Below are 16968 nucleotides of genomic sequence, written 5' to 3'. Positions count from 1 at the left end.
AACCAGCAGTGGGCAGCCAACGAGGCAATTATTCACATAGGTCCCCTAATGGACCCATCATGCCCCACCGAGGGTTACTAAGAAAAGAATTGTCACTAGCCAAATTTCACAGTTGACCCTTACATCTTTGCAAGGTCAACTTCAGTCCAGCAGACTCTTCATTGATGCAACTCATGCACACAATATTGACTCTTGTTATATATTGAGAGAAAAAATAGAATTCTAACACTGCAGACAATCAAAGGAAGTCAGTATACAAGATTAAGAAAATAAAAATATAATATGTGAAAACATAAAAATTGGAGTCATTTGGTACTTTAAGGAGTATGCTGCTTGGCTGCCAAGTAACCTTATAAAAACTATATACAGCTGTATAATCACAAAACGTGTAAATGAAGCTCAAAACCCTTTAGAGCTTACATTAGGGTTCTCATGGTTTATTAGAAACAACTAAACTCACCACGGGAGAAAAAACTACTACTGAGCATTCCTCAGAAAAGAAATATACTATTGTAGATTAGTTAGATTATTGTGGATATAGTGGCTTAGAAAAGCTAATGAGGCTCTCTGGTTTGCCAAATTTAAGTTCCCTTTGTACACTTCAAGTGATCCAACAATTTGAATCTAGCGTTATCCGCGATACTGAGATGGTATTTGAAATGCCAGTTTCTGGTTAAAAGATCTGTAATTTTTTTTTGTATGTATTTTATGTATGTATTATTTATTTATGTATTTTAAGTCTTTTTAAGCGGAATAGATTTCTGGTGATATAGGCAGAGTACCCATCTATGTGTACCTTATCCTGTGTTATGCCAGGCACTTCCTTCCATATTCAGAGGGTCAACTTGTCCAGCAGACTCTGCATTGATGCAACTGCTACAATGCTAAACATTTAGCTACACCGATTTCGCAGATCCCAGTTTAGCAAGGGAGTTCGTTTCCTCGTTTCTAGTATATTCTTAGTTCATTATCATTACAGTTGCAATACAAAGAAATAGGTTTTCTGAGTAATGTAAGAAATAAATTTGCAAGAAAATATATTTTATCTTCTTTTAACAAGACAGTTGATACCGGATGATGAGAACGATAGACGAGTCTAGATGTAATGGAATTGTTGACTCTTGTGTCTGAAAGAAAAAACTGAATTGTAATATTGCATACAATCAAAGAAAGTAACTGGAAAAGATTGTTAAAAAACCGAAAAACGTTCAAAGCGTAGGTACATTAAGGAGCCTAGTTCTCATGGTTTATCAAAACTGACTTAGTGATTATGATTTGCTCTGATAAGGTGCATTCCAAGAAAAGCCCCATACATTAATTCAACACTATTTGCATTTTTTGATAGTTATTGCTAACCTTTTTATTTATTCTTAAGTAACTTGTTCAAATTATATTTCAATTATTCTCCTAGTAAGTAGTAACTAACTTTTCTTCGAGTCGTTTCTACTGAATTTATGGCATTCTTTAATAACGTACGTGAAAAAGAATAACTTATCAAACATGAACAACATGAAACATCTATTAGTGCATGTTCTTAGTATTATTCCTGAACTGGCTCCGAGCTATAGCGAAGAAGCAGAAATCAAGAAAGAAGACTTTGCTTTAAGGTACTAACAGAATAAATCTGACAGTTTGTGAAGAAATTTAATTCAAACCTGTTTCTACATCATATCCTCTATTAACAGAGTTTAACTCATAACAAAAATCCCACCCTTCCCTTTCGAAAATCCCTACGCCCCTGCCGCTCTAACCCTCAATGCTGTCTGCCCGGTCCACATCTGTCAATTTTTCAGCCTCTATAGTTTGGTGTGTTGTTGTGGTGGTTTAGTTTGTTTTAAATATTCAACTATTTGATACGGCAGACAACATGATACGGTTTCGGTTATAGCGTTTTGTTAACAATATAAACTTTAGTGAATTATGGTGAAGGTGCTTAAGATTTCTGTAAATGTTTTAACGGACTAACGATGATTCAATGGTAGGAAAAGACTTTTTGTGTGAGTGTCTTAGGCGGAGGTCTAGAAAAATGCAGGTTTCCTAGCAAAAAAATAGAAATGTGGTATTAATCATCATTAGTTGCCACCCCTTCACCCGCTATCATTACCCTGTCCTGTTCATTCCAATATATCCTTTAACACTGTAACTACCTAATCACCTGAAAAGTAAATTCATCAAAGCTCATCTTTGCCGGTAAGCCCTTTAAACAACTGAAATAAGAATAAATAAACAATGAAGTCATATGACTGTGATTCCTCCTCCGAAAGTGAGGACACCTCGCACGCCATCTCTCGAGGAATGGTTCAACCCCCGCAGTGGTTGAGGGGAAACCCCATCGGATCGAATTGGGGATGGCAGGGAATGCCTGTAAGTATCGATTCACTTTTTTGATTTATAGATACAAAGTAGATGTCAGTTTGCCCTAATGCTGTCTATTGATTTATTGGTGTTTTTTTTCTTTAATTTCTTGGGGAAACGCCCTTGTGCTTGAATTATCGACCAGAGGTTCTATCGATTTTATTTTTTTTTTACAGGAAAACAGAATGAACCTTGTTTTTGAATGTTTTGTGACGAGTAATGGGATTAAAAAGTACTTTACAGGCATGGATCCTGAAATGGTACAAATGGAATAGAAAAATAATTAACGATTGCTTATAACTTATTTATCCCCAATGAATAAAAATCGCTTTCTGAATTTACGCCTTGTCACAAAATTGACGTAATTGAATTTTTTGTTCTTTTGTGAATCCCAACTGTATTTGCACATATTCATATGCAGAGGTCACATTATCTATTTTACACAATATCTATTTTGTCTAAACACATTTTTCACATTATCTATTTTTATTAATCTTCTGTTTTCCTATTAACCCAATAACGATTTTTTTTTAATTTGAATATGTTTTCGGTTGTTTTTAAGGAAATAGGTGTAAACAATCCTAAAGTTCCGGTTTTTTTTGAATTTCGAAAGTTGAAAAAAACGCTGACACTATATGGGATCCATCGGCATTGAACACTTTTTCATTGCAAAAAAATTTAACCTGATACTGGCTAACGCAAATAAAATATGTCAAAATAAACTTATTTAGTGGCAAAATAATTGACGCAAAAACCAACAGTACACTTTTGGCACATCGTTCTACTAAATGACATGCATCCCACCCCAGCACATCTTAGGCGTTTACATGAAACCACAAAATGATCAATACCGTATACTTTGAAAAAGAGCCTCGTCCAGGAACTTTGGTAATTGTTTTGTACCTGGTCAAATATAATTGCACAATATGTCTTCTAAAATTAAGTGCTGATATGTTCACACTGTGTGTACACAGTGCTATGTCTATCTTGATTAAAGAGCAGGCTATCTTTGGAGTAGAATAAGACTATACATCACTGGAATACGAAAATATAGTCACAGCATGTTTGAGGTATATTTTAAAGATTTTTAAACCAATCAAATACCTAAAATACGTCCTTGAATAACTCCAATTTTTTTAACTTTAGAGCCTTCAAATGCCTGGAATAAGACTGTACATTACTGGAATAAAAACATATAAGTGAGGTTTGAGGTATATTTCAAATATTTCTAGACCACCCAAATGCCTGGAATAAGTCCTATGCTGAAGCTTTACTGAAAAGTACCTCAAAAGTGTTTTCCTCGGATGTTTGTTTCTGGTAGACAGCGGGCATTGGATATGGAGAAAATGATTGATTTCCTTTTTTTTTGTTTTGACCTTAATTTCAATAATTAAATATTTTCTTATGTTAAGACCAACAAATTACGAACCTTAATCGTTTTAAGCATAACGACCCCCTAGTTTTTAAAATAAAGCCCAGGAATACCTAGATATTTTATTACGAACCCCTATATATTTAATCCTTAAGTACGGACACTTGTTTTTCGAACAGTAATACTGACAGGGAGTCTCGTAGACTCGTGTCAATATATATATAAATAAAAACTATAACAAAAGCCTGAATGTCATATTTATACATCATTACATCAAATACGTTTACCACACGTTTATTGAAAATACATATTTGTATATTATTTACGAAAAACTAACAAAAAAAAGTTAAGATATTAAATTTTCAATTTCCAAAACATAATACAACTTAAGGGTCCTTATTCATAGAATATGTGGATTAAACCTAACTGTATCGAAAACATTGATAACATGAAACTAAAGTAAAGCTAAAAATAATTAAAGAAAATCTAAAGTTGAAGGACAAAAAAATCTGGAAATGAAACAGTAACGCTAATGTTTTAGACTTAGACTAGGACCATGACAACAGTTTATGCAACATTTACGTGAACACTGAAGGCATATGGGCTTTTTGCATGTTATACAGGTGTATGCAGTCTTTCTTCTCAATCGGGAAGGACAAATATAGGAGTATTTCCTGGTTTGTAGACGTTCTTCCTGAACTGGAGGCTTCGGTATACTCAAAATTCGACGAATTAGACCTTTTATATCTCTGTTAACATATGAATTTTCTAATCGATCTCTCATATGATTCTGAATCAACTGAGATGCTAAGGTTTTAATGAAAGTGAAACGGGACATATCATTATTAGGAAAGGAAGCATACATTATAAAAGAGTTTACACTGCCAATATCGACAATTCTATAAAAAATTGCCAATGGCCATCGTCGAGTTCGGCGACTACACGTATATTTAGCACATTTCTCATCCATGGCATCAGCTTCTCCTTTCGTACAGTTATAAAAGGCATTTATTTCAGTCTTTCCTGTTGCTTCATCAGTTGCTTCACAATAATGCATAGTTGATAAAATTATAACTGCTTTATTTTTTTTAGGAGTATGTGAAACGATAGTCATATTTTTTGTAAATCCGTAAAGCGTATCACCTTGCTTGCGATCTTTTCTAGGAAGAAGTTCTTTTTATTTTTTCTAAGGGTCCCCACAAATGTCAATTTATTTGCAAATAGGTGTTCGGCAAGTTCTACAGACGAAAACCAGTTGTCAGCAGTTATATTCCTATTGGAATTGTACAAACATTTGGCGAGCCTTATGACTGACTGAGTTGGTTAACAAAGTTTTTTCTCTTCATTCATCAATCCACGACCGTCACTATCTTTGCCTGCATAAATATAGGCGTTGTATAAATATTGGGTTCTTGCATCTGTTAGTGCCATTATTTTTATGCCATTCTTTTCTGGTTTAGAGGGAATGTACATCTTGAATCTACATCTGCCTCGAAATCCCACCAACATTTCATCTATGCAAGCATTCGCACCTATCGTATAGGAGTTTCTGGCATTTTCAATGAATAAGTCAAATAATTCACTTATAGCAGCTACTGGATTTTCCTTCTTTCGTTCTTCCCTGTCATCTGAATCGTCGAATCGTAATGCTGTTAATAGTATGAGAAAACGCTCTTTAGACCTTACTGCTCGAAGACATCCCTGCCTGTACCATCAGTCGCAAAAATACTTCTAACGTCTTCATCGTTGGATTTGAAAATCGCAGTGTAATAATAAACTCAAAAGCGCCTCTAATTCCCTTATGCCAATGTCTACAAGCTCTGGTTTATTTTGCCGTTTATATTTTGTTCGCATGGAAGCTAATTTTTTGTTTGTCCACTTTAAAATCAGTTCAAACATCTGGGCAGGAAACAATTAACTGAAAAATGCCTTTGGATTAGTGTCATCACCTAAAACAACACGTACCGCTGGTAAACATACAATATTTTCTTGTTGGTTCATTTGTACTCCATTTGAATCTATTTTTCCCATAGAAGTATTTTTTTCTTTTTTCCCCATTTCTTTTACATAAATGGTCACTGTTTAGTTTTTTATCACTAATACATTTACTATCACTATCACTACTAGAAACATCCATCTTTTGAGTTTCATTATGGTGTTCATAATTAGAGTCATCATCACTAAGCTCTTGTTCGCTTGCTGATTCATGCTCGCTCTCAATGTACTCATTTTCTTCGGGTTCAATGTCACTATTATCACTGTCTAGATTTTCATACCACTTTCTAGCGATTTCTTCAAAGTTTGAGTCAGAAACACTGACTTGTTTGGATGTGCCAGGCTTTGAACTAGCCATGATAATAGAATAATATTAAAAATATTACTAACGTAAACACTGACACGGAGTCTACCAGACTCCCAGGTGCGTGTAACTTGAGCAAAAAATATTCCAAGATACAGCCACTTTAACACGCTGCAGGCAACTAAAAATGCGGAAGGTACTTGGCGCGGCAGACGCTAGAAAAATTTGTGGTGGAAGTAACAGTAAGAAATCTATGTCGCGGAGTCTGCTAGACTCCATGTCAGTAGTTAAGGGTTAAAAAAAAATGTTTAATATTGAAGAATTAGTCCATACTTGCAGTTGCCTCGTACATAAAGTAAAGTGAAAATTCACTATAATTCCCCACATGTTTCGGACACAACGGTGTTCATCATCAAGGGGTAAAATAAACTAAGGGTTTTTCGACATAGACTCAAATTCTGGTGTGTAGAACTTATACCAATTTGAAGCTTTTTCTCCCCTGATGATGGACACCATTGTGTCCAAAACATGTCGGCAATTATAAAACAGAATGATGTTTGTTTAATAAACAACTGAAAAAAGACTGTAGGATTTTCATTTTACAATAAATGTTTAAAGTTTGTATATACCTCTCATTGATTATGGATGCTTTATCAAAAATGGATGTATGTTTTTTCTTGGATCTGGCCCTCAAATGTGTCAGATCTCGGAAACTAGAAGAGGCACAATTTTCTGGATGGCCTTAGTAGATTCAATCATTACAACTATGCCGAACCAACCTCTAGTTTTTTACATAAGCTGGAGAAAGTTTAAAAAAATTCAAATTTTTTGCCAAAAATGCCATATCTCAGAAGCTAGAAAAGATATGGCATTTTAAGTGCTTCCGCTGGAATCAGAAGGACTAGAATATACAAAAACCGTTGGAATTATGTAGAACAAAAGTTTACTTTTCTCACGATCGCCTTCCAAACTTTGACATTTTAGGACACATACATTTCTTGGTCTTTAGCTCAAATATGCACTAATTTTTTATGACACTTGATCAGCCGATAGCAGAAATGAATCAATACTATTTTTTACGTAGTATCAATTCCCTGATCCATAAGATCTTCCTATCTATATTATGATTGTAGGCAGCCACACAGTAAGGACGAGAAATCATGATGTGCCTTTTTTCTTTTAGGCAATATCTGGGTAAACACCGGTCTCGTTGATGCTATAGTAACGACAGCATTATCCATCCACCGTACAAATAGCACAACGTCATTTTTCTCAATAATCTGTTCATAAAAACCTGTGTTATTTTTTTAAAAATCTTGTTTAGTCATGATTTTAAAATTCGATTTTCTCGAATCCTTCCAATTGCCTCATAGTCTAAACTTTGAAGAAAGGCTAATAAATGTACACCAAATTTAGTAAACAAATCAATATCAATGTGAATTATATATGGCAAGTTAGGCTGTAGTAATTCTTTTAACATTAAGATCATAAATGCAGCAAATTTTCCAACTTATTTGCTGATTTCCGCTTCTTCTCGAGGATCATTGCCTTGATAAAGATCAAAATTAACAAGATATCCTTCTTTAGTATTTAGAACCAATACTTTGTAACCAAAACGGATACATACAGACATTTTTCCTACGATATCCATTAGAGGGCGTAATTTCCAAGTCTTGTCTGATTCATTTTAATGTTGTGGACACATTTTTGAATTTTTAAAAATCTATCTCTCCTCATCGAGTCTGCTCTCAGTTTGTTGTTCAACTTTAACCGTTTCGACGGTAGGGGATTGTATCCAGTGAGAATTAAAATTCCAATAAATAAACAAACATAAATAATTTCTTCTGAAGTTCTTATTGGATCAGGTTTACTTTTGAAATGGGTAAAAAGTTGGGTTTTTTTAGTAAGGTATTGATAAATCTTTTCATCAAAAAATATGTCTTTGTACCTAGAATAGTTCGGTTCTGGAAATTGTCTATCAATTGTCTATTGAATCTCACCAGTTATCCATTTTAAAGATCCTGTTATGGAAGATAGTCGATTTGCAATTCACTCAGATCCGGAATTTCATTCGATTATTTCTGAAGGCATTGGCTACAGAGCGTCCTAGAAAAATATCCAACGTTATAAAAAATTTGATAAAATTTTAAAAAATTCTTAAGTTTTCAGATTCATTATAGCTATTCGATTCTCCAACCCTGTTATTGTTAACTAATTTTATTTCGGCGTGAGCACACAACTGACGGCTAGAAAATTAAAATAATGAGAAACATAGAGCAGGAGTGATAACTTAGTTTAAGCAATGAAGTTGCATATCAATCCCCTTTCCTCCTCATCGACGAAATCCTTATCTGAGTCTACGTTAGGGTCAGAAGGTTCCACGAATACTTCATCTACATTTTGTACTAGGACGTGATCTTTTTTAAGCATATCCAATGCTTGAAAAGCGAAAAACCTCTTCTAAAACATAAAACTAAATAAGAAGCCTAAAACACAACACTACCAGGGCCACAATAAATAATAACGATAAATTCATTGAAAATTACACAGAATGTACTAAACAGGTATTTACGCACATTGGGGTACTATGGTTTATGTGCAGCACCACACAGTGACTTTAAACTTGTATACCCCCATAAAAACTTCACGAAACGAATCGCCTCTGATCATAAGAAGTCAACTACAAAACACAAATATAGAGAAATGCAGGTTGCCTTATTAACGGGAAGAAGTTTTGGCCCTCTATTGAAGGTGCAATCATTCGAACTACTTTTGACATTTATAAGGTATAACTCTATTGGCAACCCGTTTAACCAAACGAATTCGTAAGAAAGCGTGGTCAAATCGGGCGTCAAATTCGAATTCAATTAAAATTATAAGTTGAGAAAACTATTATGTAAATGTCACAACCTCCGAGTCCTACTGATTAAAACAGATTTTCAGCAATACTTGTTCGTTCCAAGACATTACAAGCTACAAAAAAAAAAGTAAAATTTGATGGAGTTTTCTAAATTGGGCAAATATGTATAGAATATAACCTGGAAATTTAACTTTTGGAACCAAAAGAATTAGAAAACCTTTGATTAAAAAAACCTTGGGTAACATTGACACACACTTGTCATATGCAGAAAAAGAGTATTTCTTCAGTAATATTGATAATACTGATGTTTTAGTGGAGACCATGGCATTGCATCAAGCCTAAGCCTTGACTTAGAGGGATCATCACTGTTATTATAATTTGAGGCAGAAAAATGGTCGGAAAACATGCAATATTTTAATAAACTGAATTGTCATACCTCTATCCATGCTTTCTTTAAAATTTGTTTAATTTTTATCCATCTGTAGACAATTATTATTAACGTAGATATTCTCACACAAGGGATATTTACATAATAGTTTTGTCCTATTTTTAGATTGTGACAAAGACAATCCTGATATTTTTATTAGTTTCAGAAAAATCGCAAAATTTCGAACAAATATATGTATATAAATTAATTTTCTCGTATTAAGAGGCAAGAAAGTAATAATATGAAACAAAATTAAATTAACACATTCGCGGACAGCCCTGTCAGAGCCGTCATGTGTATTGTGGCAGACCGGTCATAGCAGCCATTTTTAAATTTGTTTGGACGGCGCTAGCCGGCCTAAAATACGTGTTATTCTTATGGTAGTGAATCACCTGAGGAATCGGAACCACTCAGCTCTGGAAGTAGTGACAACTATGATCCTAAAAATGACGTGGCCGACTCCTCAGATTCTGAACAGCAAGTGAATATTTCTCCTGAGACCAGTAGATCATCATACCCTCCTTTTTCTGAGCCTGTTTCTCCCACGAACAGAATATCGACACCACAAATTTCGCAATCTGATTCAGATGACCAAATGGATCCATTACCAGTCGAAAATGATTCGGCCGATTCTGAATGGTGTAATGACACGGTTGGAATTGATGACTTCTCCATGAATGGAAATGGAATAGCAGAACAAATTTGTCTTGATTCGGATTCATCAGATACACCATTAAGTGTATTTCTCCAACTATGGGATGAACGGATTATGTGCTTGTTAGTCGATTCGAGTAATATGTTTGCAGACCACTTGTCCCGTTCCGCTCGTTCTCAAAACTCGCCACTCCCGAAGTATGGATATCAAGCCTGTAACGAAAGATGAAATAAGCAAGTTTCTGGGACTGTGTTTACTGCAGGCCCAAATATAATGTCCGATTATAAGAAAACTTTTTAGCTGTCATCCTCTATATTACCATCCGATTTTCTCGTCGACTATGAGCGGCCACCGATTTAAACAAATCTTGCGATGTTTCTGCACACACAATAAAAACGCATCTCCAAGCAAGGATACGTTATACCGAATTAAGGAACTTCTGGATATGTGCCTTCACAACTTTCAAAGGGCTTATAGGCCTACGAAAGAGTTGTCTCCTGATGAATCAATGTTGCTGTTTAGAGGACGGCTTTCCTTCAGAATGTATATGAAAAACAAGAAGACCAAATATGGGATTAAATTCTATGAACTTTGCAATCCCGGAGGCTACGTTTTGAACATAGAAATTTACAAAGGGCAAGGAGCTGAATCGCCGGATGGAAATTGAGGCCTTAGTCACAAGCCTCTTGCAGCCATATCTCAATCGCTGACATCATATCTTCATGGATAATTACTATAACAGTATTTCTTTGGCAAAAAAACTTGTCGGGTTAAAAACTCATGTCACAGGTACCCTTCGAAGTAACAGGAAAGGAAATCCTGTTCTGGTCACAAAAAAAAAATTGTCACTTGGAGATCATGTTTGGCTGCGAAAAGGAAAAGTATATGTGTCGAAGTGGAAGGACAAGCGCGAAGTGCTTGCTCTTACTACTGCGCATCATCCTGCCCTAGTGAACACCGCTAACAGAAAAGGTAATCCTAAGATCAAGCCTATTGAAAGAGTTGACTATAATAAGTTCATGTCCGGTATTGACCGGTGTGATCAAATGGTTTCTTATTATTCTTCGCCAAGAAAAACCATTTTTTAGTATAAAAAGGTCATTTATTGGATGTCACTAAATGGAACTGATACTATTTATTCAAGAAACTGAACGGGTCTAATATTAGCTTCGTGATATTCAGAGAGATAATCATAAAATCTCTGCTACAAGATACAAAAATTAAAGATGGGAGATCATTGCTGCAACTGCCACCTAGGTTTAGGCCAACTCAGAATAAATATGTTCCTGTTCCAAGTAAAAGCGTTTTTGGGGATCAGAATTATCAGAACCATTTTCCCCAGACAATCCCAGTTCCTGATAACTATTTAAGGAAGCGATATTTCTTACGATGCAGGCAATGTTCAAAATTTTCAAAGAGGAAGGAAACCAGTTACAGATGCCCTGGCTGCCCTGAAAGGCCTGCATTGTGTGTGGAGTGCTTTGCACCTTGGCATAGCGCTTAGGGTTTTTTCCAAATGTTTTCTGGTATCTTTTACCAATGAATTTTGTGTTTTCGTTTAGCTTTTTTGAGAATGTTAAATAAGGTTTTTGTATTTTGATTTAGATCTGTTTGATTAGGCGAATAAACGTATTTGTATACATTATTTGTGCTCATATTCATTTTTTCCTTTTTTTTATCGTGACGGTGGTAGCAGGTCTGTCCCACTAGACCAGAAAAAGTAGTGTGATGGGACAGACCTGCCATAACCGTCTTCTATTTATAGAGAAAAATACGCAAAAATATCATGTTTCTTTCAATATTTCGTATATTTCCGCAAAAATCAACTAAATTAAGTTAAAAAAACAGGTGATTATTTTTTTACGACTTTTAAGTTGGCACTGTCCGCGAACGTGTTAATACATTTTAAAAACAAAGACAGGTTAACTTTCACGTAAATAATAATTTTTAAGTAGGTACCTAAATATTCTTACTAGCTCATATTTTTCCATTGATTTAGCCCATGTTGACTCCACCTTCCAGGATCCACCAATCCTATGATCCACCAATCCTATGTCTAGGAAACTTACGTCATTCCAAATTCTATAATCTCTGAAAAAACTTGAAACTAGAAATTACGGCAATTATTTTTAAATTTCAGCAAACTTTTCTTGACTCACGGGGCGGCGCCTTCCCAAAACTAAAAATAGAAAAATTCAACGTCAAAACTGTCATGAGTGTCACTAACATCATTACTGTCAAATTTCCCTAACGTCAAGTCACCCTAAGATGGCCGCCATCCGAAATTTTGCTTTGGCGAATTAATTTTCACGAGGCTGCTACCTAAAACGAAAACTCCCACAGGAGCCAATAAAACACTCACCGTCGATGAATGGTGGTGCGCTTTCTGAATGTCGAGGAGTTGTACTAACAGGAAACAAAAATGAGTTTGTGAGGTCCTAGTAGCGGGAAATTTAAAATTTGATTATGGCGCCAAATTTGAAATTCGTTGTGCTGTTTAAAATTAGTAGGAAATGTATAGTTTTTTCGGAAACTATAGAACGCAAATAGAAAAAGTAATAAATTGCGATTTTTTTTATCTTCATATTAAACAAACTCCTCCAGTTTCAAGGCCTAATAATCCAAACCCAATTGTTAAACATATTGGCCTATTAAATCAGGAAATCTGTGTCTTTTGCTATCCACAGACTTAACACAGCAGCTTTTCCTCTCAGAATCCATTTCTCACTTTTGTTGTTTATATTTGCGCCTGCCATTTTCACAAAAAAAGTTTATTGCAATAACTACTTATGCAAATACAATATCGCTAATGGCCTTATTCAATAATAAGAATACAATTCAGTGCTTTTTTAGAAATTTTCCTTTATCCCGCGTATCAGCACACCTAAATAAAAGCTAATCACAACATACGCCATTCAAATAAACACCTAGGGAAATTTTGAGCGAAATATGAGAACAAATAAATGTTAAGATTTTTCACAAAATTTAAATAATAAAAGTTAGTTTTTTGGCAGAATTAAAAAGAAACTGTCTGCAAGCTACAGAACTATAAAAAATGGTCACATTTTATATGACATGTCAGATGCTTGACAGACCGTGTAGTTTCGAGGTAATTTCGCTTTCTTACCGCCATCTATAGTTAGAGGAGTAGAAACTTTTACAGTGTTCTCTCAATAGCTTACACTTCCGCATCACGTTTTACCCAGTCAATACGTAGTTGTTCTTTATCCTTTTCTATCCTTCAAACCTTCGGATTCGGGGAAAAGGGTACATACCTGATGGTTTTTCTGAATCACCACTAGTTCAGAGGTTGCATGACCATCTTCTATTTTTCTATACAATACAATTCCTTTCACCTCTAATATAATACGCTAAGATTTTCGCAAATAAATTGATAGCTTCTTTAAGGATGTTTTTAAGAACCTCTAAATTTATAGAGTATATATTAATAAAATGAAAGATATATTGTATATGATATTTTGCAAGTAGAGTGCTTTTTCTAGTTCTTGCATTCTTACTTTTTTTGCTACTTGCACAATACCATATACAATACCCCAATAGAGCATTCATCTATTTTTGAAAGAGCATAATAACTTAATCAATTAGGCACTATAAGAATGAATGACACTTTCTTACAAATAATCTTTTTGCAACTCTCAAAAATACAAACGTTACGATTATTTACTATTACAAATAATAAAACCCTGGTATTTTTCTTCCAGGGTAGTTCGTCAGGTCCAAGCTCATCCACCGTTCCCCTGGACCATCAGCAAACCTACTCAAACTTTTCCACCGTTAACTCACAGGAAGAACCACAGGTACCAGGCAGGCGCACACCTCTGGGTGCCGTAGGTTTGGGTGGTTTTTACTTTCAAGCATGCCAGCAAAACATGACGGCTCCCCATGGTCCACCTTCTGATGAAAACAATCCTGATCCAGGATGTTCTGCCGGCCAACATAGCAGTCGGTAAGTTCAGATAAAGTTTGTTTTTTTTTGGACCTTTTAAACAATCAACTGCACTAACTCCTGGTGATGTTTACAATTTTTAACTGTTCAGTTTGCTATAGCTCGTTAATTTTCATGATTCATTGATGGATTAAATTGCCTGCATTTATACATATACTAGTAAAAGCAATTTAATAAAATCAATTCTTCGTCGATTTCCTTATTCATTTACTAACAAATGACCTGAGGAAATTCAATAATATAATCGTAAATATTCAAGGATCCAATTAGGTTTTTATTTTCTCATTTTGCAGTGCTTTAGAATCGAGAACCTCCTCCTCCGCAAATCCGAACGCAAAAGGGAAAGGTCGTCAGGGTAAATCGGTCCGGTTGAATATAAACGCCAGAGAACGTAGAAGAATGCATGACTTGAACGACGCCCTAGATGAATTACGGGCTGTGATTCCTTACGCTCATTCGCCCTCCGTTAGAAAGTTATCGAAAATCGCGACTCTTTTGCTCGCCAAAAACTACATTCTTATGCAATCGAACGCTTTGGAGGAGATGAAACGGCTTATTGCTTATTTACAAGGTAAGTATAATATTAGAGTGTTTTTTTATGTTGTCTATCGACATTAGTTTATATAAATAAGCGAATAGATAAAATACGGTTTACTAGAGAAAGACTTACAGAGTTTGTTTGCAACTGTTGCATGTTTTGAGAATGCAATAGTGGAGGTGCCCTTATGACAAAACTGTATGGTTAGAATTCTGAACTCTTCAGTTCATGAATGAAAAACTCCTCAGACCTGTCAAAAATCATCGAAAAAAATGAATTTTTTCGTGCTTCCTGAATTTTTTTGAGTATTGTATTATTTGCGTACCATAGTTCAGGTCAAGCCAACATTTTTGTTCTTCTACTATCGAAACCAGAAAATTTTTCGTGGAGCTTTTCAACTCAAGAACCTCCTTTTTTTTCCATTGACTGTAAGGTTGACTGCACCTGGACAACTCTAGGAATTACTGTGAAAGTTAAATGTTTTTGTGAGGAAGTAAAGGCTTTAACATGTTTTTGTTCAAAGGCTACGCCAGAAGCTTTAGTCTTATATTCTACGAATAAATTAGCTCTACCAAATCGTCATACATCATTCCAATATTGCGAATTTTACATAATAAATAAAAAGTTTTCTCATTATTTCTAATATAAGAGAAAAGTGGCTTTTTCAATTTTTTTTTTTCACCGTCAACTCCCACGACTTTGCTGCTGCAGCTAAAAATAAACGCCACCTTTTTCTAAATAATTTATCGCGAGGGGTCGAAGTCAAAGCAATTGTAGTTAGGCACCAATCCTTTTATCCTGTAAAAAAATCAAAAGGGAATATTTATTCGCAAACTGCGGCTTAGTAGCCGGGTATGGATTTCGCCAAATTTTTATAACATGTTAATAATAAAGGATTATATAATCTCTCCTCTAAAATCTCTTTAGTATCATAAAAATAAAACTTTATATCATAAAAAGTATGGGAAATTAAATTAAAAATAAATAAATTAAAAATAATACCGTGTATGTAATTGTAACGTGCAGAGGGTGGTGCAAACACGTGCACTTAGGCCTCAGTAAGGAATATGTGCGCCTCTATTGAACGGGAAGAACTCGTGATGAAAATCTTCCCATGTAGTATATATACCAAGAATTCTACCGCGTATTGACAAGAGCAGTGCCTGTGCTCTGCAGGGCACTTGGATTTCCTTTTGGTCAGCGACAACTTGCGAATTAACTTCGATTTATCAGGGACCTGAGAGACTCCTTGAAGAAATTGCAGCCATGTATCATCACCACTTTCTAAAAAGCGTATGAGAGTGCATTTTGATGTTTGCTACAGTCAGATATACAAAAAGGCTCCGACCCTAGTGGTACCCTAACTGTGATGGTTGTGTTCCTTGAATCAGCTAACTCTTACTCTGTTTTTTATGTGGTAGCATCGCTGCTGCAGTTCTGACTTCTGTCTGCAGTCTCTATAAATAATATACAAGTTTTTTCAGTTACGTTAGTGCTTATTAGTTGATCTACCTTCACGGTAATGACATATTTTTTTGTTTGAAGAATACTTATAGTCCCTTATGCTTCATCATCATCATCATCTACTGCCGATTATAAGCCTTCTGTAATCTTTAATTATTTCCATCTCTCTCTATCGCGTGCTGCATTTATCCAATAATTCATGTGAATGCGCCTCAAATCGTTCGACTATTTAGTGAGTATGCACTTCGCAGCAGAGGCGGTCTGGTCTGCCTCTGCTGCGAAGTGCATGATTCGATTCAATTCAATTCAGTATATTACGGTAATCAACAAATTTAAAAAATAATTATAGCATATAAAATATTCAATAAAGTAATATTTTATATCGTAATAAAGCACTTAAAGTATTAGTACTATCATTAAATATCTAGCATAAAAAACAGATAACAGGTAACATCAATAAAATAAAATAAAATATAAGGACAAGAATGGTTTAAAACAGAGTAACTAAAATAGAAAAGAAGACACATTTTAAGCAAAGTCAAGATATTCTCATTAATCAATATCCACCAATATCCTTGACTTCGCGGTCACATTTTGAAATTAAAAAAAACAAATGTATAAAATAAAAGCACGTTTAATGTTTTTTCCTAATAGAGTGTTCGATGTTTGGAATTCGTTACCCAGAGATGTCATAACTGCTCCTTCTGTAAACTGTTTTAAGAATCGTCTGGATAAATTGGACATGTTTATTGTTTAAATTTGAAAGCTGACATTTGAAGATTTATTGAAATACATTGTAATGCCTACTTAATTCATAGAGGTATACAGAATGTAAAGTCTTGGCTTTTATCTAATAAAATAATAATAATAATAATAATAATAATAGTAATAATAATAATAATAATAATAATAATAATAATAATAATAATAATAATTATAATAATAATAATAATAGTAATAATAATAATAATAATAATAATTTTAATTCGGATCCTTCAGTACAGAGTGACAAATGTCGATATGGATGCCAA

At 34.6% G+C, this 16968-nt stretch overlaps 1 protein-coding gene across 2 annotated transcripts in view; it reads left to right on the top strand.

Moving 5' to 3' along the window:
* Positions 1-16968, top strand: part of LOC126745845 (class E basic helix-loop-helix protein 23) — a 59069-nt gene that overhangs the window by 30333 nt on the left and 11768 nt on the right. The window contains exons 1-3 of one of the 2 annotated variants that reach the window (XM_050453871.1): positions 1770-2364; positions 13691-13935; positions 14229-14506. In XM_050453871.1, coding sequence (XP_050309828.1) covers positions 2230-2364; positions 13691-13935; positions 14229-14506 — 658 coding nt within the window. In that variant the 5' untranslated portion in view covers positions 1770-2229. Of the gene's footprint in view, positions 1-1769; positions 2365-13690; positions 13936-14228; positions 14507-16968 lie in introns of those variants that run through there. The other variant, XM_050453872.1, reaches the window with a different exon arrangement.

Source organism: Anthonomus grandis, chromosome 16 (assembly GCF_022605725.1).
Source record: "Anthonomus grandis grandis chromosome 16, icAntGran1.3, whole genome shotgun sequence".
In the NCBI taxonomy this organism is placed as follows: Eukaryota; Metazoa; Arthropoda; class Insecta; order Coleoptera; family Curculionidae; genus Anthonomus; species Anthonomus grandis.
The sequence above is the reverse complement of the archived record's forward strand: the minus strand, read 5'-3'. Positions and strand labels throughout refer to the sequence as shown.